The sequence below is a fragment of the Miniopterus natalensis genome, chromosome 2 (genome assembly GCF_054644295.1).
Source record: "Miniopterus natalensis isolate mMinNat1 chromosome 2, mMinNat1.hap1, whole genome shotgun sequence".
Taxonomy (NCBI): Eukaryota; Metazoa; Chordata; class Mammalia; order Chiroptera; family Miniopteridae; genus Miniopterus; species Miniopterus natalensis.
The window spans coordinates 141,912,466-141,935,810 of record NC_142082.1 but is presented as its reverse complement, the minus strand read 5'-3'; the positions used below and the strand labels follow the sequence as shown (position 1 = coordinate 141,935,810).

General features: G+C 39.4%; 1 protein-coding gene across 2 annotated transcripts in view; it reads left to right on the top strand.

Annotated features, from left to right (window-relative positions):
* Positions 1-23,345, top strand: part of DIP2B (DIP2 acetate--CoA ligase B (putative)) — a 217,009-nt gene that overhangs the window by 161,584 nt on the left and 32,080 nt on the right. For both annotated transcript variants that reach the window (XR_015714063.1, XM_087814671.1), the window contains exons 13-23: positions 4,382-4,484; positions 5,277-5,341; positions 7,704-7,797; positions 8,271-8,390; positions 9,773-9,887; positions 10,463-10,602; positions 11,247-11,383; positions 15,118-15,198; positions 17,177-17,304; positions 19,062-19,176; positions 22,502-22,703. Coding sequence is in view for 1 of the 2 variants with exons in the window: in XM_087814671.1 (XP_087670797.1) it covers positions 4,382-4,484; positions 5,277-5,341; positions 7,704-7,797; positions 8,271-8,390; positions 9,773-9,887; positions 10,463-10,602; positions 11,247-11,383; positions 15,118-15,198; positions 17,177-17,304; positions 19,062-19,176; positions 22,502-22,703 (1,300 nt within the window). In the remaining variant the exon portion in view is untranslated. The remainder of the gene's footprint in view (positions 1-4,381; positions 4,485-5,276; positions 5,342-7,703; positions 7,798-8,270; positions 8,391-9,772; positions 9,888-10,462; positions 10,603-11,246; positions 11,384-15,117; positions 15,199-17,176; positions 17,305-19,061; positions 19,177-22,501; positions 22,704-23,345) is intronic.

Here is a 23,345-nt window from a genome sequence, read left to right as displayed (position 1 = left end):
GTTTGTTAGATTTCCATTGTTTAGCTTATGAAATGCCTTGTAGTGGCTTTCTATTCTAATTATTTTTAACGTAAATAACACATTCAAGAGAAACACAGCAAAATCATTGATCCTTGCCATGTAAGAAAGTTACAAAAGAGTTGGAGAAGTACCAAGGTTTAAGAAATGATTTACTGGCAAAGAAACTGGCAGAGATATTTCTGTGCTGCTTGAGGGGTGGGGGTTCAGGTGCAAGAGACTGGAGAAATGAGGAGGGGAAATTGCTGTGCTTAAAGAGAAAAAATTTAACAGATAAATGATAAAGAGCAAGAAGAAACAAATGGCCCAGCTGGGCATAGCTCAGCGCCTGAGCACTGACCTAGGATCCAGGAGATCACTGTTCAATTCCGGGTTAGGGCACATGCCCAGGTTGCGGGCTCAATCCCCAGTTGGGGGCATGCAGGAGGCAGCTGATCAGTGACAACTCTCTCATCATTGATGTTTGTATCTCTCTCTCTCTCCCTCTCCCTTCCTCTCTCTGAAATCAATAAAGACATATTTTTTTAAAAAAGAAGAAACAGCCCGGCTGGGCGTGGCTCAGCAGTTGAGCGTCGACCTAGGATCCAGGTGATCAGAGTTCGATTCCCGGTCAAGGCACATGCCCGGGTTTCGGGCTGCAGCCGATCAATGACTCTCTCATCATTGATGTTTCTGTCTCTCTCTCTCTCCCTCAATAAAGATATCAATAAAGATATTTAAAAAAAAAAAATCTTTAAAAAAAAAAGAAGAAACAAATGGCCAAAGGGTTTGGTGTTGAAGATTAGTGTAGGAACTTGATTGATTGATAACATGATCCTATTGAGGAATTAAGCTCCACTGTATACCAGACATCAGGCCAAGTGCTTTGTTTTTTTTTTCCGATTTTTAAAAATTATTTTTTTAATATATCTTTATTGATTTCAGAGAGAGGAAAGGAGGAAGACAGAGAGAGATAGAAACATCAATGATGAGAGAGTCATTGATCGGCTGCCTCCTGCACACCCCCGACTGGGGACCGAGCCTGCAACCCAGGCATGTGCCCTGACCGGGAATCGAACCCCGATCGCCTGGATCCTAGGTTGACGCTCAACTGCTGAGCCACACCCGGGCCGGGCAGGCTAAGTGCTTTAAATGCATTATTTCTTTCAACCCTGTCAAGTCCCCTCCCTGTGAGGTGGGAGCTGGTATTAAACCTGCTTGATAGATGAGGTGACCAAGATTTACACAAATGTGAGTAACCAACCAAAGTCTGTATGACTCAAAAATGGCAGAGCTGGGACTCAAACTCACATCTCTTTCACTCGGAAAGCTATGCCCTTGACTCCTTTTTCATCCTGCTTGACACACATTAGTAAACACTCACCAATTGTTTGCTAAATTAATGAATAAACAAATCAATATATTTTTTCTTTTAAATGTTTGTTGTCTTTTTTAAAAAAATATGTTTTTATTGATTTCGGAGAGAGGAAGGGAGAGGGAGAGAGATAAAACATCAATGATGAGAAAGAATCATCTATTGGCTGCCTCCTGCACACCCTCTACTGGGGATCGAGCCCACAACCCCGGCATGTGCCCTGACCAGGAATCAAACTGTGATCTCCTGGTTCATGGGGTGATGCTCAACCACTGAGACACACCAGCCAGGCTGCTTTTGTTTTCTTTTAAGAATTTTTTTTAAAGGTTGAGTGGGAGAAAAGTCACCCAGCCTTGAACCCTATGGTGATAACTTTGGCTGTAAAAGTGTCAAGAGTGGGCAGTACCTTTGAGAGTTGATGTGGTAATGTTGGATACAAGGAAGGTTGCTTTTAAAGGTGAAGAGATCTAAGTATATTTAAATGACAGACAAATAAGCAAGTGATTAAAATACCAAATGGGCTCTCCCTAACAGATAAAGGGCCCTGCTTAGCTCTCTAGCCTCATGCAGGACTACCACCCTTCATTTCTAGGGTTCTGCTTTTCTGAATTAATTTGCACTTGGGATCCTCTTATTATCCCCAGGGCATTGCTGTGAGTTTAAATTATCCTGTGGGTAATAGGGAGCTATTAAAGGGTTGTCAGCAGCAGAGTGATAAGAATAAATGTGTTGTTGTTAAAAGAGCTGTCCGGTTCAGTTGGGTAATAAGGGAAACGGGGAGACAAGCTTTTACAGTTATTCAGGTGAGCTCAAGCTCATGGTGATGGATGTAGTTGAGAGACAGTAAGGAAGTAGAAGAGGCAGAACTTAGTGACTAACTCTGGAAGGGAGGAGGCAAGAAAAACTCAGGTTTCTGACTTGGGCAACTGGGTAGGCAGAGGCATCCTTCACTAAGATAGAAAATATAATAAGAGGAGGTTTTATTTTCTGTTTTTTTTTTTAATTCTCTCCCAAGGATATTTTTTCCATTGCTTGTCAGAGAGAGTGGAAGGGAGAAAGAAAGAGAGAGAAACGTTGATGTGTGTGTGTGAGAGAGAGAGAAACATCAGTGTGAGAGAGACACATCGATTGGTTGTCTCCCATGTGCACCCCAACCAGGGCCAGAAATCGAGCCTGCAACCGAGGTATGTGCCCTTGGCTGGAATCAAACCCGGGACCCTTCAGTCCACGGGCCAGTGCTCTAACCACTGAGCAAAACCGGCTAGGGCAGCAAGAGGAGTTTTCATGGGTGAGGGGTAGGGTTGAAGAATACTGTGTTGGGTCCACTGTGTTTCACAAGACTGTGGGTTATTCAAGGGGAACAATTGATTCTATGGATCTGGATCTCTAGAGAGAGAGGTCTGGGTTGGAAATAGAGAATTGAGAGTCTTCAGGAATATGGTATCCTGACTGAATAAAGTGAAAGGAGAAGAGAAAGAAGAACAGAACTTTCAGGGAATGCCAACATTTAAGGATAGGCAGAGAAAATGGACTGGGGAGAGAGAATGTGAATAGGAGAGAGAAGTACCACAAAAGCCTAGGAAGGCATAGCTGGTGTGGCTAAGTGGTTGAGCATCAACTCATGCACCAGGAAGTTGAGGTTTGATTCCTGGTCAGGGCACATGCCTGGGTTGCGGGCTCGATCCTCAGTAGGGGTGTACAGGAGGCATCCAACAATGTTTCTGCCTCATTGATGTTTCTGTCTATCTCTCCCCGTCCCTTCCTCTCTGAAATCAATAAAAACATATTAAAAAAAAAGAGTATGTATATTAAAAAAAAAAACGCCAAGGAAGCACTCTCCCTTACCAGGAGCATTCCCCCCTTTCCCCTCTCCCTCTCCTTCCCTCCAGGCATTACCTTTACACCTCTCTGCCCCCTCCTCCCTCCCTCCCTCCCTCCCTCCCTCCCTCCCTCCCTCCCTCCGTGTGTCTGTCTCCCCCCCCCCCCCCCCCAAGGGCCCTTCTTCTGCCTCTGTAACTTCTTTCCTGAATCCATTTCTTCTATGGCTCACTTTTTCTACCTCTGTGACTTTCTTAAATAAAATTTATCTTATCGTTTGAGTTTTGGCTCTGAATTCTTTCTTAGCCAGAACTCAAGAACTGAGGTGAAAATAAAAAAGCGCCCTGGCCAGTGTGGCTCAGTTGGTTGAGCATCATCCCAGACACTGAAACGTCAGTGGTTCGGTTCCTAGTCAGGGCACATACCCAGGTTTCAGGTTCAATCTCCAGTTGGGGTGCATATGGGAGGCAACCAATCAATGTTTCTCTCTCTTTTTCTCTCTTTCTCTCTCTCCCTCTCTCTGTCTTTCTCCCCCTCTTTCTAAAGTAAATTTTCAAAAACCATAATAAAAATAAAGTCTGTTAAAAAATAAAAAGGCCAAGGGAGAAGAAAGTGTCAGAAAGGGAAACGTCAAATGTTACAGAAAGGCCTGATAAAGTATGCATTATGTCCTTTTGATTTAATAATCAAAAAGTTGCTGATCTTGGTAAAAACAAAAAACAACTTAAATGATGGAGCATTGAGGTAAAAGCAAAATTATAGTTGATTTGTAGGAGTGAATAGGTCATTTCTAGGTCTCGCCCTCCCAAACTGAGAGCTTCTCACAGAGCCCCCTCTTACTCACCTTTAACTCTGCAGTGCTGTTCTTGCCCTGTGCTTGGTACTATGCTTCTGTTAATGCAGCTCAAGTCGCTTGTTTGTTTTAGCTTCTTTAGCAGCCACTTCACACTGATAACTAAGCTTTTAAGAATTTTTCACACATTTGTTGAGCTTTGTCATTTCCAGTCCTATCTTTGCATGATTAGAGTTTGAGGCCCAAGGGCACAGCCTCAAATGTTCATATGAGGCATGTTAAATTCAGCCCATTATCATGGCTTTATCATTTTGTCTTAGGATTCTAGTTTTGTCATTTGAAATAACCCACACTATTGTGTTTCTTATGTTTTTGTTTTTGTGTGTGTTTTTTTCTAGTATAAAACAAGCAAAGAAGGAAGTGTAATGGGAGTTACAGTGTCCCGCCTTGCAATGTTGTCTCACTGCCAAGCTCTGTCCCAGGCCTGCAATTATTCTGAAGGTCAGACTTCATCCCATGACTGCCCTCATTGTGAGCTTCAGATACATTAGACTACGAGCAGAGTGCTTAACGATTGGTTGCCAGTTAATAACCAAATTCAGAGTGAAATGTTTTAAGACACATTCTTGGCTTGCATTTGCTTTCTTCTTTTTCACAAATATGCTGCAATTTAAAGGAACTAAAATTCTGGGCAAACCAACTATGTGAAGTATGATTTCTAGAGTGCAGAAACAGAAAACTAATTAAAGCCACCTGTTTGTTATTAGCTGCGGAATCTCAGGTATCTCCATCTTCCCATGTGTATAGAACTGTCACCAACTGTACATTTGGAGTTAAGAGTCAAAGAAATTCAGCTACCCAAAAGCACAAATCAAAACACAAAAGTGTATTCTGTAGGATGCTTAAAAGTATAAGAGTGTGTATGTAGATCTAATATATAGATATATATGTACCAACATTTTTTCTGTCTCTAGGAATTATAATTTTTACATTTGTGAAACTTCCAAAGTTCCTTATATAATTAGGGAAAAAGTCTTGCCTCTCAGAAGATAGTATCTAAGTCATAAGGAGTTTGGAACTCATTGTCTCTTCTGTGGCCCTGCCACTCTATGATCAGTCCCTCAGTTAATTTAAGGGGATCCTCAAGTAATCAAAAGACCCTAATAGCTTTTAGCGATCTCTATAGAAGTACCAAACCAGCTGTTCAGCAGAGGCAAGTAATGTGATTTTGCTACTTAACACTAAAGGTGATTTCTTTGGTTTCCCCCCACCCCCCTATTTTTTCTATTTCAGGAGAAACAGTAGTAAATGTTTTAGACTTTAAGAAGGATGCCGGGCTGTGGCATGGAATGTTTGCGGTAAGCTACTCAGAATTAAGGCCTTTAGTATAAATCTTGATTCAGGTCAGTATGCATGTGGTGTAACCAGAGCATCTCTCAGTGCTTATTTGAAATTTAAGCCCAAAAGATCAATAATATTTTCCAGAGTGATTTATTTTATAATACAAGTGGTAATTTTTTTAAAGGAGAATGTAATTCTGTTTTTTTCTTCATTTTGTGGTTGAGCATACCCCTCACATAATAGTATATGGGAGAATTTAGGATCTATAATTTTTAAAACATTGGTTATGATGGCTCAAAGCCTAAAAGATTCTAAAAATAACTATGTATTTATTTATGATTTTTAAAAGTATGTTTGAGATTTACCTCTTCTTCCTGAAGAAAGGGTTACATAAACATATTTAGAACGTGACAACTGTCATTAATAACATCTAACTTTTCCACTGGACAAAATGTATTGAAAGTCTGCATGCTACCATTAAGGAATAGAGTGGCAAGGTAGATCAGGCTGCTTTCCATAGGAGGGAAACAGGTAACGTGCTATGGGAGTTGGAGAAAGGTGAGTTCCTCCCAGCTCTGGCACAAAGGCCCTATTTATGGAAGAGGTGACAGTTGAGTTGGACTTTTTGAAAAATGGCTAAGATTTAGCCATATTAGAGATAATTTGTGGTAAAGGTAGAGAAAGGGGACATTTCAAGTGGGGAAAGCTATCATATGTAGCATGGTGATTAGGAGGAGAGAAAAAAGAGATACAGGATCCTAGAGTTGAAAGGGACCTTTGAGAGTATCTTGTTCAACTTCCTTACACATTACAGGAGTCAGAAAGAGTAGGAAATGAGGCATGGGGGAAGAGGAGGACCCTTCTTTTCACTCAGGACCCCTCAAATTAGTAAGAACCTATTCTTCGAGTGTACATACTTCCTAGCTCTTTTCTGAAGCCCTTCCGATTGTCTTGGTTTTTTTAAAAATATATCTTTATTGATTTCAAAGAGAGGAAAGGAGAGGGAGAGAGAGATAGAAACATTAATGATGAGAGAGTCATTGATCGAGCCCTCAACCCGGGCATGTGCCCAGACCAGGAATCGAACCCCAATCGCCTGGATCCTAGGTCGACGCTCAACCGCTGAGCCAACCCCGGCGGGGCCCGATTGTGTTTTAATTTATTGATTTTAGAGAGGGAGAAGGAAATACCGATTTGTTGTTTCACTTATTTATGAATCATTGGTTGCTTCTTGTATGTGCCCTGACTGGAGATGGAACCCACAACCTTGGCATATTTTGACAACGCTCTAACCAACTGAACTACCTGGCCAGGGCATCATTTTGTTTTTTATCAGAGATTTAAAAAAACCTTGCGAGGAGTTAGAGGGACAGCATGAAGTATTAGTTATAAATACCATTCTTTCTTTGAAATCCAAAAATTTGTCACCATACCTAGAAACTTGGGGAGGAAAAAGAAATTAACAATGATATCTTGGTTTCTTTGGACCACTTAGGTGGTGAGAAAAATGGCCAGTCTAAATACCAAGACTTATTCTACTGGGCTTGGTCTCTTTGGTGACAGGAGATCTTGGGTATATTCATTTGTTTGGGTGACAGGAGACACCAAATTGTATGGCCCGCTCAGCTCACTAATCTTTATCTATTCAAATACCCAACAGGTATGGACAGGACCTCCTATAGCTAACAGAGAAACATCCATATCTTGTTGTAATATCCAACCCTTTGTGGTATGCGGCAAGTGCATGGGTTTGAGGGCAGTTTGGCAGTATCTGTTAAATTTTAGAAACATATCTTATGACCCAGTACCACTTTTCTATATCTACCTTAGAGAAACCCTTGTACACATACTCAGGGAAGTATAAATATGCTTCTTGAAACATTGTTTGTAATAGCAGAAACATTGTCAATAATAGGGAAATGCCTAAATAAATTGTGGTGTGGTCATACTGTAGAATACTATACAGCAGTTCAAAAAGAATTGTATAGATCTCATACTGATGTGCAAAGATTTAGCTCTAAAACAATTTAAGTGAAAAAAGCATGTTGTAGATATATGTATAGTATTATACTTTTATGTTAACAGTTCTTTTTGTTTCCATGGGGACAAATATATATGTAAATACATAGCAAAAGGACTGGAAGGATTCATACCAGATTCATACTAGTGATTATCTCTGAGGAGGAGAGGGCAGGACCTGATTTAAGGGAGATAGCAAAGGAGACTTCAACCTTACAGTTAATATTTCAGATTTTTTCAGAGAGTGTGTATTTGAGTATTTATTACAAGTATGATTAAAATTATTAACAAAATATCAGTTTCATTTTTAAATTCTGTCTGTGTGTTCGGTATTGACTACTTTTTATCTTTGCTTTTCAGAATGTAATGAATAAGATGCACACAGTTAGCGTACCCTACTCTGTTATGAAGACCTGCCCTCTCTCTTGGGTCCAGAGAGTGCATGCACACAAAGGTAGTTACAGCACCTAAACTTTAATTATGTAACTGTTTGAACTAACATTCCAGGGATTTTCAAACTGCCCTTCTAGAGACATAATTCTGGGCCTTAGTGGCTTGACAAATTTTAGAGCTCAATTGCTAAACTTTGGTGTGTTGTCATTTTCATCTCATGTGATGTCCTTTCTTAAGAATTGAGATGAATTTGCCCAAATTTGAGCCCTAAATCAGATTTATTGAGCGCTTTGGTGTTCATGGCTTCCTTGGCACAGATGTATGGCATGCCTGCAGGTCACAGTGAGCAAGCAGTTGTGTCTAGTTACTCACTGCTGCCTCAGAGCACCTGGCATAATTTCTTTGAAACATTTTGTATTTTCTCTAAGTGAAAATCATGATCCCTAAAATAAGTAAAAGTTTTTATTATAGTATATTAAATTACCAAATTTAGCATGTATATGTGTGTTAACTTTATCCCTTTTAAATTTGTAGCCAAGGTAGCTTTAGTAAAATGTCGAGACTTGCACTGGGCTATGATGGCACATCGAGACCAAAGGGATGTGAGCTTGAGTTCCCTCCGGATGTTAATTGTGACTGATGGAGCTAATCCCTGTGAGTACTTCTAGAGTGTGGGTCTGGGACTATTCTTTCCTAAACATTTGTATTGAGATATAATTCACATGCTATGAAACTCACCCATTTAAAGTATGCAGTTTAATAGTTTCAGTGTATTCACAGAGTTATGCAGCCATTGCCATGATCTAAATTTAGAGCATCATCACCCCAGAAAGAAACCTCATACCCGTTAGTAGTCACTCCCCATTTACCCTCCACTGTCCCCTACTCCTAGGCAACTGCTCTTCTACTTTCTGTCTCTATATAGAGTTACCTGTTCTGGACATTTGATATAAATGCAATTATACTATATTGGTCTTTTGTGATGGGCTTTTTTTATTTGCTATAATGTTTCAAGGTTCATCCACATTATAGTATGTGTTCATACTCCGTTCCTTTGTGCTACCACGTGATAGCCCATTATATAGATACACTACACTTATCTGTTCATCATTTGATGGCTCCATAGGCTTTTTTTTATTCTCCCCTGAGAATGTGTTTATTGATTTTAGAGAGAGAGATAGAAAGAAACATCGCTATGTGAGAAAGAAATCAATTGATTGCCTCCTGTATGGGTACAACTGGGGATCGAACCCACAACCTTTTGGTGTACAGATGACGCTCCAACCAACTGAGCCACCTTAGCCAGGGCCCATATGCTTTTAAAACCACTCCTTCTTGCTCTCTCATTTATATCCCTTTTCTATCATGTAACCAAAAGGAACGGTAAGAGGGCAACTTGATGTAACCAAGGGTCTGGACTTTATGTAAATCCCCCCTAGCAGCAAAGCAAGTTTGCAAAAAAGCTTTTAGAGATCTCTCATGTCACCTGCTTCCCCCCACAAGCACAAGCATCCTGAGCTTCCACACAGTAGAACCAGGTAAAATGTTAGGTACTGTGTCCTTTGTCATAATGCATTTTTGTCAGTAGTCATGTTAATCATCTTGGTATAATAAAACACAGACATGGGACTGACTTTAATAAGAAACAAGTCAGAATATCACATAGAAGAGGGTGGAACTTAGCCGGTGTTAAGTATAAAATAGTAACTTCAGGAGGAGTTGCTCAGTTCCCGACTGGCCACAATGCATCTCTACATCTCTGCTATTGATTGGGAAGTTTGGTAGGAGCAGCTTTACTCCAGGTTGTAGCTCTAAATAGTGTCAGTGACCTCTCATGGTCTGAATGAACATTCCTTTGTCCTTGAAATATATCAACTGTCTCACAGGCACAGTAAAATGTGTGGATGGAATTAATGATATACAATGAGAGTTCTCATGAGAAATAAATGTATTGGCTTTCCACTCTCTACCAGTTTCCTGCAGTAATGAAAATCACAGTGTCAGCTTTCAATTTGATCTGTTCCAACTCCTTGTAGGGTCTGTGTCGTCCTGCGATGCCTTCCTGAGTCTGTTCCAGAGCCACGGGCTGAAACCTGAGGCCATCTGTCCGTGTGCTACTTCTGCTGAAGCCATGACTGTCGCCATTCGCAGGTATTGTTCAGAACATCAGTGCTCTTGATGTATGTTACAGCTTTGATCAAATGTGCAGTATTTACCAGGCAGTGACAAGGGGTATTAACTAATTTTCTGCTTCATAAGCCTAAAAGTGAAAATGACTTTGGAAATCAGTTTGAAGCATCTCATTTGTTCTTCCCACTCTTGCACTAAGTGTAACTGGTAAACTGAAAATTTACTTTAATTATTCTCATCTCATTTTTATGAATTAGTTCTTTTTCTGTGCTGTTTTGCTCTTCCGAATCCTCAGTTAGCATCTTAGAGTAGAAATAGGCTATTTTTGATTGTAACCTAAGTATGGAAAGTACACTTACAGCATACCCAAGACTAATACATACTTAACAACAGATTAAAATGTACTTTTCCTCCTGAATGAAAGTTGACCATGCTTTGTACATGTGAATTTGATTAATTTGGCATGTTTTTGGTTGAGAAAATGAGGATTGTGTGTGCGTGTGTCTGATAGCCAAAGGAAATTTGCTTTCCTACATATTCATATTTTTCTCTTGATATTTCATTTCCTAAATTTGATGAGTTTATTTTGTTTTCAGGCCTGGAGTTCCAGGGGCCCCTTTGCCAGGAAGAGCCATTCTCTCAATGAATGGATTGAGCTATGGGGTAATACGGGTCAATACTGAAGATAAAAATTCAGCACTAACAGTTCAGGATGTGGGACATGTAATGCCTGGTGGTGAGTCCTCAGGAGCACCATTTGTTTTTTCACAAAGACTTGTCATTAGAGATTGTAGAGACTGATAAAATACGGATCCGAAACCAGGAATCCAAGATTTAGTACTTAGTCACCTAGTTTCTCAAAGTCTCTCTAACAGTTACATAATTTTAATTATACTTACCTTCCTGAAGTACTGTATGATTTAATTGTGAATGCTAATTACAGTTGTTCACATGGAAAGCAAAGTACTGAGTGATATTAAAGTTGTCTGGTTTTCACTCTAATTGCCAAGCCATTGGGACTGGCAGAAAGAGCACACTGCTTCCATGAGGTTTGAGTTTGATCTGCCTAGGGGTAAATTAATTTAACCTGTTTCTTTGGACTTTGCAGTCATTTTTAATGTCACTATCTTTAAAAGCTTTGGGCTGCATCTGTTGTATGGGGGGGGGGTGCGTTCCTAAATTAAAAAATTATTTGTCTGTCCTCAGGGTTAAAAGATGGACATTTCAAATATACCTATGTAGTTTCAGGTCTACTTTTAACATTCTTCTTTGGTTATTCTTACAAGGCCACTCAATAAACACAAACTTTCCTGGGTTCACAGGGATGAAGCGAAGGTCTTCCAGGGCGTCTGTTTCTTACCTGTGGTTTCTGTACACTAGGGATGATGTGCATTGTGAGACCTGATGGACCTCCCCAACTCTGCAGAACAGATGAAATTGGGGAAATCTGTGTCAGCTCCAGAACAGGAGGCATGATGTACTTTGGGCTTGCTGGTGTGACCAAAAATACATTTGAGGTACATGATTATTAAAATTTTGCAAGGAAAATGTTTGGTGAGGGTGTCACTAGGGCAGGGCAGGTGAGCTGGCTGATGGGAAATAGCATAATGTATAGTGCATTGTGCGCATAAGCTCTAGAGCTGGACTGCCCTAGTTTGAATCCTAACTCTGCCACTCACTAACTGACCTTAGGTGAGTTGCTTAACCTCTTTGTGCCCAGTTTCTTTATATTTAAAATGTGAGTAATCACACTATCTACGTCATAGGAATGTTGTGAGAACTAAGTGAGCTAGTGTTTCTAAAATGCCTAGAACACCAGGCCCACAGGAAGTGCTACTGCTTATCTGTTGAATGAATGAATGAGAGGCCTGACAAAAATTCCTCTGGTGAATATGCCATGGTTTGAACTTTATAAGCCGAAATATTTAATTTGGAAGAGTATATAGTGAGAATCCATCTCAAGTGTAAATTCAAGTTAACTGAGTTCATGAAGACAGATGTAAACCACAATGCCAGGTTACTAATAAAAAATGAAGGACCTTTCTGTCACAGGAGCAGATTGCTCCTGTCATTCAAACTTCAGTGAGACAAGTATTTATTGAGCACCTTCTATGTGTCTGGCACCATTCTAGATGTTTGGGGTACATCAGGAGAACAAACAAACAGGGCTCCTGAAATAGCTCATATTCTAATACAACTAGTACATTGCTTTCCTGCAGGCAGTTCTGCGTGTGTAGCCTAATTGTAATGAAAGTTTGCCTGGTGAGCCTGGAAATCAGAACAGGTGTTAATTGTCTATATTTTATAATTGGGATTAACCTGCCTCAGGGTACCTTCTAGGGAACAGAGAACGTCAGTTTATGGGCCATGTCCCTTTCATACTAGACAGGGCTTATATGACTGCAGCCAATTTTCAGTTCTTCAGGCTTCCTTTTTCTATAATTTAGAGTAGTGGTTCTCAATATGGCAGTGCACATCTACCATCCCATTTGAAAATCTGCATGTAATTAGGTAGTGATAGATGTAGCTGGTGGGAAAGTGTGTTTATGCAAATGGTGTGGTATCTGAATAAAAGTTTAAAATTCCTGAGCTGATTATTATTTGTATTTACACAGCCTAAAATAGTATAATATAAGTGATTAAATGTCTGTTTTTACTATCATCATCACTATTACTGCTACATTCTTGCCCTACCATCAAAAGTTAAGACCAGGTCACCTTGATAGAAGTAGACATTCATAAACTCTTCAAGCATGTGTTTACTGCCAGGTTTACTTTCAAGTGACTAAGTGCATATGCATTTTACTAATTTAAATCTTGCCTTATTTCTCTTATTTTAAAAGTGCGTAGGCTACATATACTTCCAGTACCAGAATTTTTCCATTGCATTTTCCTTATAAACAAATCCTCAAGCAGTGTTTGAAGATACTGATAATTTTTTGTTATGTTGCCTTTCCTATGGGGACAACTGCCTGATCAAAATTCTCAGATTTAATACCAAACTGCTAGGTCCATAGTAATGAAGAAAATTTGACACCTGCTGTATAAATTTAATGATAGTGAAGTAGAATACAAATCCTAACTGAAAAGGAGAAAACTGTTGCCTTAATTGGCAAATTAACATTTCTGATATTTTTCTCACTAGATTCTTATATATAAACCCTGACGTTTTTCAACGTGGTTAACATTTCACTAGGACAAAAGACCTAGTAATAATGACTGGTCAGAAAATAAAAGTGTATTTCCAAAATAAGCTACTAGTGAGAAAAACTTTTTAACACATATGATAGCAAAGCGCTAATTTTCCATTGCCCTCACTTCTTAGCTGTTTGATTTGAGGCAAATGAAACTTTGTGTCTCACTTTCTCGTCTGTAAAATGGAAATAATAATCCTGTTTCATAGGGTTGCCTTGAGGATTAACTGTAAAACAGCTGGTGCTGTAGCTGGCACATAATAAGCATTTAATAAATGTTAGCTCTTGTTACAGTCATTCCCTATATAAAAAAAATCTTAAAAATTAAAGGGAAAAACACTAATCAAATAGAGCAAAAAACCAGGAGAACAGGAATAGGCTATTTATAAAAGAAATACAAATGGCCAATAAGCAAAGGAAAGAAAAATCATCTACCTTACTAATAAAGAAATGCAGTTAAAATAACAGTGAGATATCTTTTTTTTTTTTTTTGCCTACCAGATTGGCAAAGTTTGGAAAAACTGGTAATGTATAGTATGAGTATAGGAAAAAGACATTCTGATATATTACTGGGGGAGTGTAACTGATGTAACAGTTTTATAGGAGAGCCTGTTGAAATTGAGAAGATTCATGCTTTTTATACAAATGAACAAAAATATGTATAGGAGTCTTCAGTAAAGCACTCTTTGTAATAGTGAACAATTAGAATGGCCTACACAGACATAAAGAATAGTTACTTTCCAATAGCTACTAATCCTAATAGTGTCCTGAGTACTGACTCTGGACCAGACACTGTACTTATGTCTGCGAATCTATTTACATTCTCTTAATCTTTACCCTCAGCTTGTGTATGAGAGGCATTGGAGGTTTAGGGAAGTCCAGGAACTTGCCTGAGACCCACATTACTAGTAAGTGGCAGAGCCAGAAATCGAACTTACATTTGACTCCAAGGGCTATGTTACCCTGTCCTCCGTGCAGTGGTGTGTTACAGAACTATTGTACAAAGGGAACCAGACAGACTGTTACCAAATTGTAAAGGTATCCAAGATATATGAAAAGGGCAAGTTGCAAAGCAGTATATATAATATGAGTCCTTTAAAATAATTCTTTTTTTCTTTTTTTTTTTTAAGAATAGTTTATTGATTTTTGGAGAGAGTGGAAGGAAGAGGGAACTTGAGAGAGAATCATCGGGGATTGAACCCACAACCCAGGCATGTGTCATTGACCAGGAATCGAACTGGCAACCTCCTGGTGCTTGGGATGACGCCCAACCAACTGAACCACACCAGCCAGGGCTAAAATAATTCTTAATATGCTAATATATGCCTCTAAAAAAAAGTCCAGAGAGATAAACAACAAATTGTAAATGATTGTTACCTCTTAAGGGGGGCAGGATACTGTATTCACTATATAATTTTAGTATGTATTAGTTGTACGTAATTTTAAAAAAACAACTTAAAGATGCCCAGCCAGCATGGCTTAGCGGTTGAGCATCAACCTCTAATCCAGTTGCTTGAGGTTCGATTCCTGATCCAGGCACATGTCCACGTTGCGGGCTCAATCCTCAGTGGGTGGTGTGCAGGAGGCAGCTGAGCAGTGACTCTCTCATCATTGATGTTTCTCTCTCTCCTGGTCCCTTCTTCTCTCTGAAATCATTAAAGATACATTTTTTAAAAATAAGAAAATAAAGTTATTTTTAAAACTTAGACTTAAAAATCAAATACAGCTGGGTAGCTCAGCTGGTTAGAGTATTGTCCCGATATGCCAAGGACGGGTACAAGAATCAATGAATGCATAAAGAAGTAGAACAACAGATTGATCCCTCTCCCCCCCCTTCTCCCTCCTCCCTCCCTCCTCCCTTCTTCCTTAACCCCCTTCTTCTTTCTGTAAAATCAATTAAAAAATCAGATACATTTTTTTGCAAGAGAAAACACCAAATTTAATACGTGCATATGTATGGAAACCCTGTATACATGAGAGAGATCCCATGTACATGAGAGGCTCTTAGTTACATTTTTAAAGAAAAAACTCTTTCGTCACTTTGTTTTGTCCTTTAGGTGATTCCGGTAAATTCTGCGGGCTCTCCTGTTGGGGACATGCCTTTCATCCGGTCAGGATTGCTGGGGTTTGTGGGGCCAGTAAGTGATGTTTTCATGTTCGTTTTGATGCATCTTATTCAAAAGTTTGGGCTTTAATTTACAGACAGAACAAATTCTGATTAGTCCAGGAGTTTTACAGGGCCACTTGACTTACATTTAAAGCAGTTCCTATAAGAATGTGATAAATGAGTTAATGTTTATTGCTTCTGTTACCTAAGTTTATGTGACTCCTCCAAACAGACATTTTTTATTTTCAAAACTCTTCTCACTCTTGCTACCCTTCTTTGATTTGATTAATATGTTTCAATAAGTTAGAAGTGTGCTGAAAAAGTTCCCTTTAATGGCAAAGGGAAACCATAATAAATAGTGTACAAAGCATTTTCATACAAATTATCAGCAATACAACTTGTGTAATAGTAAATTCCTTTAATGAAAGCAATTTGTTTTTGTGCAAGTGGTATTGGGTTTATAGAGACAATTAGGACACAAAACCTGTTTTCAAAGAGCTTGTAGCTAGCTTCGTGAGCCAACAAGGAAGGCAGAGAGCCAGATCATGACTGCTTTGCATGATATAATGGGAAGTTTGGGTTTTATTTTATAAGTAATAGGTATTCGTTATCATAGTTAAGCCCATATATTCCTATCCATCTCTGATTACCTCCTTACTCTCTCGTCTCTTTAAGTTATATAAGGAAATATCTCATTTCATTATATTTCTTTCCTAACATTTATGGAGGGTGGTAGGGGCAAGGGAATTCCTCTAAGAGAATCACTCTCCTGGAAAGACAAGTCTGCAGTTCTTGTCTTGACTTCCTAACTCCACCAGGAAATCCTTCAGGACCCAGCTCCTTTTAGCTTACTGCTCCACTATTGATGTCCAAGGTGGAGCTCCGGCCATCACATCTGTGTTCCAGGAAACAGGACAGAGGAAAGGGTGCAGTCCTACCATCTCTTAAGGAAGATTCCCTGAAGCTGCTGAGCAACACTGCTCTGAGCCGGTCGCATGGCCACCCTAGCCACACGGGAGGAGGAAGGGCCGCCCTGCTGGGTCGGCCGTGCCCCCTGAAGTGCTGCTGCTGTGAAGAAAGTGACGAAGCACACGTGGCAGACTAGAAGTGGCTGCCTCATTCTCTTTATTCATTTCCACCGTAGCATTTCTCACACTATGTTGGAAATGAATGGTTCTCTTCTGTCTTCTAGGATGGACTGGTAGCTTCTTGAGACTGGAGGTGATGTCATACTTACATAGCCCAGTCAGTGCATGGCACTGCATTGTGCTCAGTAAATCAGAGTGATATCCACATGAAAGTGACTACTAGATAATGAATATATATAAATGGTACAAGAAATTTAGGAATACTGTAGTGAATGGGAAAAGTTTATTGCAGATGGGTCTGGGAGAATTATTGATAGCAATTATGTTAAATAGTAAAATCAGGCAGTGGTGCTTTTAGGGCATTGACAGCATGCTTTCCTGCAGTTCTCTTATCTTACTGGAAAGGAGAGGCTCCTACAGTCTTCCTTTGACCTTTCTTTATTAGCAGCCTATCTATGATCTTGCCAGATGGAAACAGCATTACCCTAATAAACTTGAAACAGTTATTCTCACATTAAAACTTTTTATCTCTTCCTAATTTGAGTATTAATTGACTTAACATTTTTCTCTTCTGCATCCACCCCATGAATAGGCACAGAAGATAAATTAATACATAATCATGGCTGGGAAAATAAACTATGCTTGTGTGCCATCCTAGTTGCTTTTTCTTATAAAATTCCTCCCTAAGAATAAATATGAATGGATTCCCTTCTTATACACTGTCATTAATTATGAGGTGCCACTGATTTTTTCCACTGATTTCCAAGATGCTGAGATATGAAACACTTTCTCAGAATCCATAAAGTATGGTATTGTTTTCTGTCTTATATTTTTCATGAGATTTATTTCAAGGCGGGAAGTAAAATATCAGTTTTACTATTTAAATTATGGAAATTAAGGTAAATCATTGTTATCTTTCAGGGCAGCTTGGTGTTTGTGGTTGGAAAAATGGATGGGTTACTGATGGTTAGTGGTCGAAGACATAATGCTGATGACATTGTTGCTACTGGATTGGCTGTTGAATCAATAAAGACGGTTTATAGAGGAAGGTGAGTAGTGCAAAGTTCAAATGTTAACATTTTCAGTAGAATCTAAATATATCTATCGGGTGACCTGAGTTGTGTTCTGTAGGTTCTCTTTCAAATGATTAGGTTATTTTTGGTTAAGTATAGCAGAAACCAGGCTTTGAATGTTTGTCTTAAACCAGCTGGTTTTTTGGCTATAATTGAGAGAAATAAGACATAACATATCCTGTATTTCAGTTTTTCATTATTACTATTTGTTGAGTCTTGAGGACTGAGGAGGATTCTAAAATGTTGGAGTTCCTACATTCCTTCAATATGGAAGTAGTCCCATTCAGTCTAATTGAGATAGATGCTACTCTGTAGAGTTTTACATCTAAGAACTGTTTTTCTTACTCATTTCTAACTAATTTATTATGTCATTTTAACACAGAGATTGACATAGTACATAAGTGCTAATTTCAAATTCCATGGATAAAGTCAATTAGATATCCTTTTTTCTTTGCTTATTAATTCAAGAAAAGGTTTTTGGTACATATTTGAATAATTGATGTCCTGTTCAGTAGTTTATAATCATGGATATATGTTTTTAAAGCAATCTTGCTATCCCTTTAGTTGTGAAGAAGAAAAATGAATTAAATCAATAGAGAGCCAGTTCTTGAAATGTGTAATTTTTTGTCATGGCGTGGCTTCCTATGAGGTGTAAACTCCATGGGGCACTAGACCTTCTGTCTTTGGGCACAGCTATATTCCCAACACGCAGCACAGCACCTGGCACACAGTAGGTGTTCATTAAATATGTATGGATAAAAGGAAGGAAGGGAGATGGTCAGGTGTGCGGGTATATTCACATCTCCAGTGACTTCCCATTATTTCATGCACTCATTCAAGAAATATTTATTGGATGCCAACTGCATGCCACTGTTCTAGATGTTCACAGTGGGGTATTGAACAAAACAGGCCTTGTGAAGCTCACATTCTCATTGGGAGAAACAGATAGTAACCACATAGGGAAAAAGATAACGTATGAGATGACAAATACTATGCAGAAAAAGCATAGGGGTGGGGGTGTGCTTGCTAGTTTATGTAGGGCAGTCTGGGGATGCCTTACTAGTAAGGGGATGTTTGAGAGGAGACCTCACTGAAAACATCCCCCTCCCCTTGGCCTGCCAGGTCCTCCGTGACCGCCTTGGCCTGGCTCTGACCTCTCCCCATCACTCTCTGCTTCGCCACTCCGCTTCAGGCACACTGGCCTTCTTGCTGTTCTTCAAACCTGCCAAGCTCGTTCCTACCTCAGAACCTTTTCGCTTTCCGTTCCTTCTGCCAGGAAACCTCTTCCTCCAGATCTCCGCGTGGCTCGCGTCCTCACTTCATTCAGGTCTCTGCTCCAGTGTCCGCTCCTCAGCAAAGCGCTCCCCAACCACCTGCCTTCACAGTATGCCCCGCACACCGCTCCGCCCCCTCGCCCTGCCTTAGTGTCCTCCTAGTGTATATAACAACATGACATTCTTTTATATGTGTGTGTTTGTTCTGTCTTTCTGACATACAAACTCCATGAAGACAGGCCCTGTGTCTTATTTATCACTGTGTCCCACATTCACGACAGTGGTGCTTAATACATGTTTTTTGAGTCCTCGTTTTGACAGTAATGATTGTACATTTTCTTTTCTAAACTCATTCTTGGCTAGTGTGGTGGGGATGTCCCTTCTCTGTATTTCAACTGAGCAAAACAAATAGGACTGGTTGTGAAGGGAGCCCTGATGTGTTTGATCTGTCTCTCTTAGAATTGCTGTGTTTTCTGTGTCTGTATTTTATGATGAGCGCATTGTGGTGGTTGCGGAACAAAGACCCGACGCTTCTGAGGAAGATAGTTTCCAGTGGATGAGCCGGGTGCTACAGGTGAGCACACCTTGGGTCTTTGTTGGGGCAGGTTGGCTTTGTTGTCAAATGTGGCAGCAATCCCTGATTTTCTTTGATGGACTAGTTATGCCACCTTATTTTTTTCTTGCCAGCCACCACTTAAATATTCTGGGTACTATTAGCAAAATTAGATAATTAATACCATTTCTCCTTATGGACCACATAGTATTTTTCTGCTCAGGTTGCCAAAAACAATTGAATTAACTCGTCTCAGCAAATTCTTTCACTTTTTGTTTCCTGAGTGTTTACAACTCATGAAAGTTTTAACTGTCCATATGTGGAACCCGTCTTTGACAGTAATCAGTCCACTTATCAACAGCTACAATCTCACTACATGTTAAAAGTGGTGCCCAGAGTGCAAGGGATCCAAGAAAATATAGGATGCTGTTCTTACTTTGAAGGGCTTTGCTGTGGATGTAGAGATCAGGTGACATAAACCATTCCAGAAAGAGAAAGATTTGGGTTCAGTATAAGGGATATGTTTCTAGAGGGGGCAGGGTAGAGTGATGAAAGGTGTCTGGTCTTTATTAGAATCACACTTTGAATTCCAGCTCCATTCCCCACCACATTCGTGCCTTTAGGCAAGTTACTTAACCTCAGTGAGCTTATTTCCTAATCTATGAAGTGAGCATGAAATTATTTATATTACAGAGCTATTAGGAGGGTTAATTGATAGTAATTAGATAATTAATTGAAGCATTTACTGCCCACATTCAGTAAATGATGATGGTGATTATTAGTAGTAGCAAAAATAACAATCATAAGCATAATCTCCAATAAGGAGTTTAGAGAGGCCCACTCTATCTTAAATAACATTCCCTTTTACTCTCTGTCCCCTCACTCTTCTTTATGTCTCTGCTTAGTACTTGTCACCATATAAGTATGTTTATATTTATTGTTTTCTACATCTACTATATTATAAGCCCCATAAAGGCCAAGAACTTTATCTCTTTTGCTCCCTGCTCAGTCCCCAGAACCTGTTAACTATGCCAACACGTCATCATCGTAGGCTCAGTAAATGTTTGATGGATAAGTGGAGGGTCTAAAGAAAAGATGGACTGTCCTTGCCATAGCAGCTTATATGCCATTGGGAGTGTTCCCAACGTCCATAACTTAATCTGCTTGGGGCATTTGGATCTATTAACTGCCTGTTAGTGGTAATGTAGAAATGATGCAATCATGAGATGAATGATGGGGCTAGATGACTTTTAATATTTCTTCCTGTCCTTAGGGTCTGTGATTCTGAATTATCAGCTGGCATAGCATGGGCTATTTGTAGTGGAAAATCAGAGAAAAGAGAATCTACTGCAGATACACTAGACAGGAAAGACTATGAAGAAGGTGTGACTGGGATGGCTTCTGAAAGATGACTAAGAACCAGATTTGCAAAGAGAATTTTTTTTGTACTTTTCATGTTTTCAATAAACAAACTGCTTATTTCATTCAGAGTGAACTTTGGGGCATAAAGGTTGAATCTTGTAGTGAATTATGTTTTTTCCTATCACAGGAAATGGAAGTTCCCCAACATATTTGTTACTTTTCCCTGGAAAGCAACAATAGGAATGAAATGCTGTGCTAACTTACTAATCCAAATTCTTGTAAAAGGCATTTGGGATCTGATTTGGGCATGAAATAAGAGGGCATTATTTTTGCAGTCTTTGTAGCTTCTCAGCTTAGAGCACTTGGATTTGTAGTAGACCAGTAAGGATACCATATGTTCTGGTAGGTAGAGCCCAGTGGCAGTTTAATTCTAGGTCTATGTATAATAAACTAAATACCTCACTGAGCACCTTCTAAGGAAGGTGGTCAGTAGACAGCCCCCCAGATGGTGTATTGGGCAGGGAGTCCAGGCTGTGTGGAACATATTTGCTAACTTCCTGTATACTCTCAGCTACCAGAGACTTGGGGCCTCTGACAGACTGGCCACTTTCCACTTGGCTCTGTTGGTTAGTAGGATAGTCTAAGGAGCAGTGATTTTCGGGATTATTCTTGTGCCCTTTAAGTTGTTTCAGTAAAAGGTCTTGCTCATCTATTATGACTCTTGCATTCGTCTCCTAAGACTGTATCTCCTTTTCAGTAAGACTTATGGGTAATACACTGGAACCCTCTCAGCTGATATGTTTGGTTGGTCAGTTAGTTTTAAAAGGTGGTTGAAGCAAAAAATAAAAATGTAAAAAGAAAAAAAAGGTGATTGAAGCAACCTTTATGTAATCTTCTGTATGTCCCTTCCTTCATTTCAGTGCACAAAAGAAACTGCAGAGCTGTTATTCTGTGGAGCATTTGAGATCCTGCTCCCAGCATATGTTGTCAGTTTGGCACAAATAAACATAAAAATTCTCTTTAAAAATAAAAATAAAAGGTGGTTGAAGCAGGAAATCAGAAATATGAGAAATGTTTCAAGTATTAAATTTTAACACAAGACGTATAAACATGCTTTTATTTCATATAGAGTAGTATATGAGTACACCAATTTGAGTTCCAGGTCAAATTACTTTCATAAACGACATCCAAATGCATTGTCTTTGGTTTCTGGTTTCATTTCCTTTAAGTTAGACTAGGACATGACTGTTTGAAAAGGGACTAGAACACATAATCCTTACCTCTTAGAACTAACTTGCCCATACCTATCAATAGTAGTTTTTTTAGGAGCTTACCTTTAATAAGTCTTTCCAAAGCATAACTCTTTCTGTCATTTTAATATGTCAGTTGATTTAATGGTTAAGTAAATTACGTGAACAATAACAAGAACAACTGGCATAAAATGGGTAGAAGCAAGCACATCTGATGCTAGGCAAGCACACAGGTGCATGACCAAGAGCAGAAGTGCTCTTACAGAGCTGGTGGCCATCAGTGCTCAGTGTGTGGTAGGCCTTGCTTGCTCAGATGCCTTGCAGAGGGGATTCCTGCTAACTTGGTGAACCACTTAAGCAGGGGCCTACTTACAGAGCTTCTGCTGTATTTATAATAAAAATACTTTGTAATAATTTAATTGAGCTATATTGGGCAGCTAAAATATTAAAAGAACCAAAACAAATTTGTAGGTTTTTCACATTCTGTCTCAAGAGAACATATTGAGGCTTGCAAATCAGTGTTCACCTCTGCCCTTTTAGATCATATCTTACCCTTTCTCTTGACCTCTACCACCACTGAAAGGATTAGGTACTTTTAGATATAGGGGATCTTAATCTATCAGATTCTAGACCTAGAATAGAACGGATAGAGAAAGAAATAATGGCTTATGTTAGGGAGATGTCAAGTGTAGTAAAATTAATCTCGCTGAATATTTTTCTTTTTATTTTTCTAGGCAATCGATAGCATTCATCAAGTGGGGGTTTATTGCCTCGCTCTGGTGCCTGCCAATACATTGCCAAAAACTCCACTAGGAGGGATCCATATATCTCAAACAAAACAGCTGTTTCTGGAAGGATCTCTACATCCGTGCAATATCCTCATGTGCCCACATACATGTGTGACCAATTTGCCAAAACCCCGGCAAAAGCAACCAGGTAATATGCTGGCTTTGAAGATGTAATATTAAGATTGTAAATTCAAGAAGCAGAGTTTTTCCAGCATGATTCTTTCTCTGGAATTAGACTTTATCAGCTGACTGAGAGCAGGGAGGTCTGAGACCCTGCAGAATAGGCTTCTCTGGGTTCACTGTTGGCTCCCTCTTCTGAGGGATTCTTCGCAGCGTTCCTCCCTTTCCCCTTCATGTAAGATAAGGAGTCAGGATGATCAGAGTCCCAGTTTCAGAAGTAGAAGTAGAATCAGAAAAGCTAGTATTTATTGAGTGCCTACTAAAAGCCAAATTTTTATGTTTTACAAATGTGATCCTAAAGCTTTGCCCCCAGCTGTGGAAAGTAAAGATCAGGAAAGTTAAGAATTGTGCCCAAAGTCATATAGCTAGTTAGTGGCAGAGGTGAGAGTCACACTAATTGTGACTCTAAAATCCACACTTTGAATCATTAAGTTACACTGCCTTTCTGTTGGGACCCTCTTACCTAGAGTCATCCTTCATTCATTTTTAGGGGTCTGATTTGGGCCAGTAACAGCTCTGAGGGGAAAGATGCTTAATTCAGAAGTTTTCTGAATTGTAAGCACAGATAAATAGCATGTTTGGCATTTGCCGTATTCCTATGATTTCACGA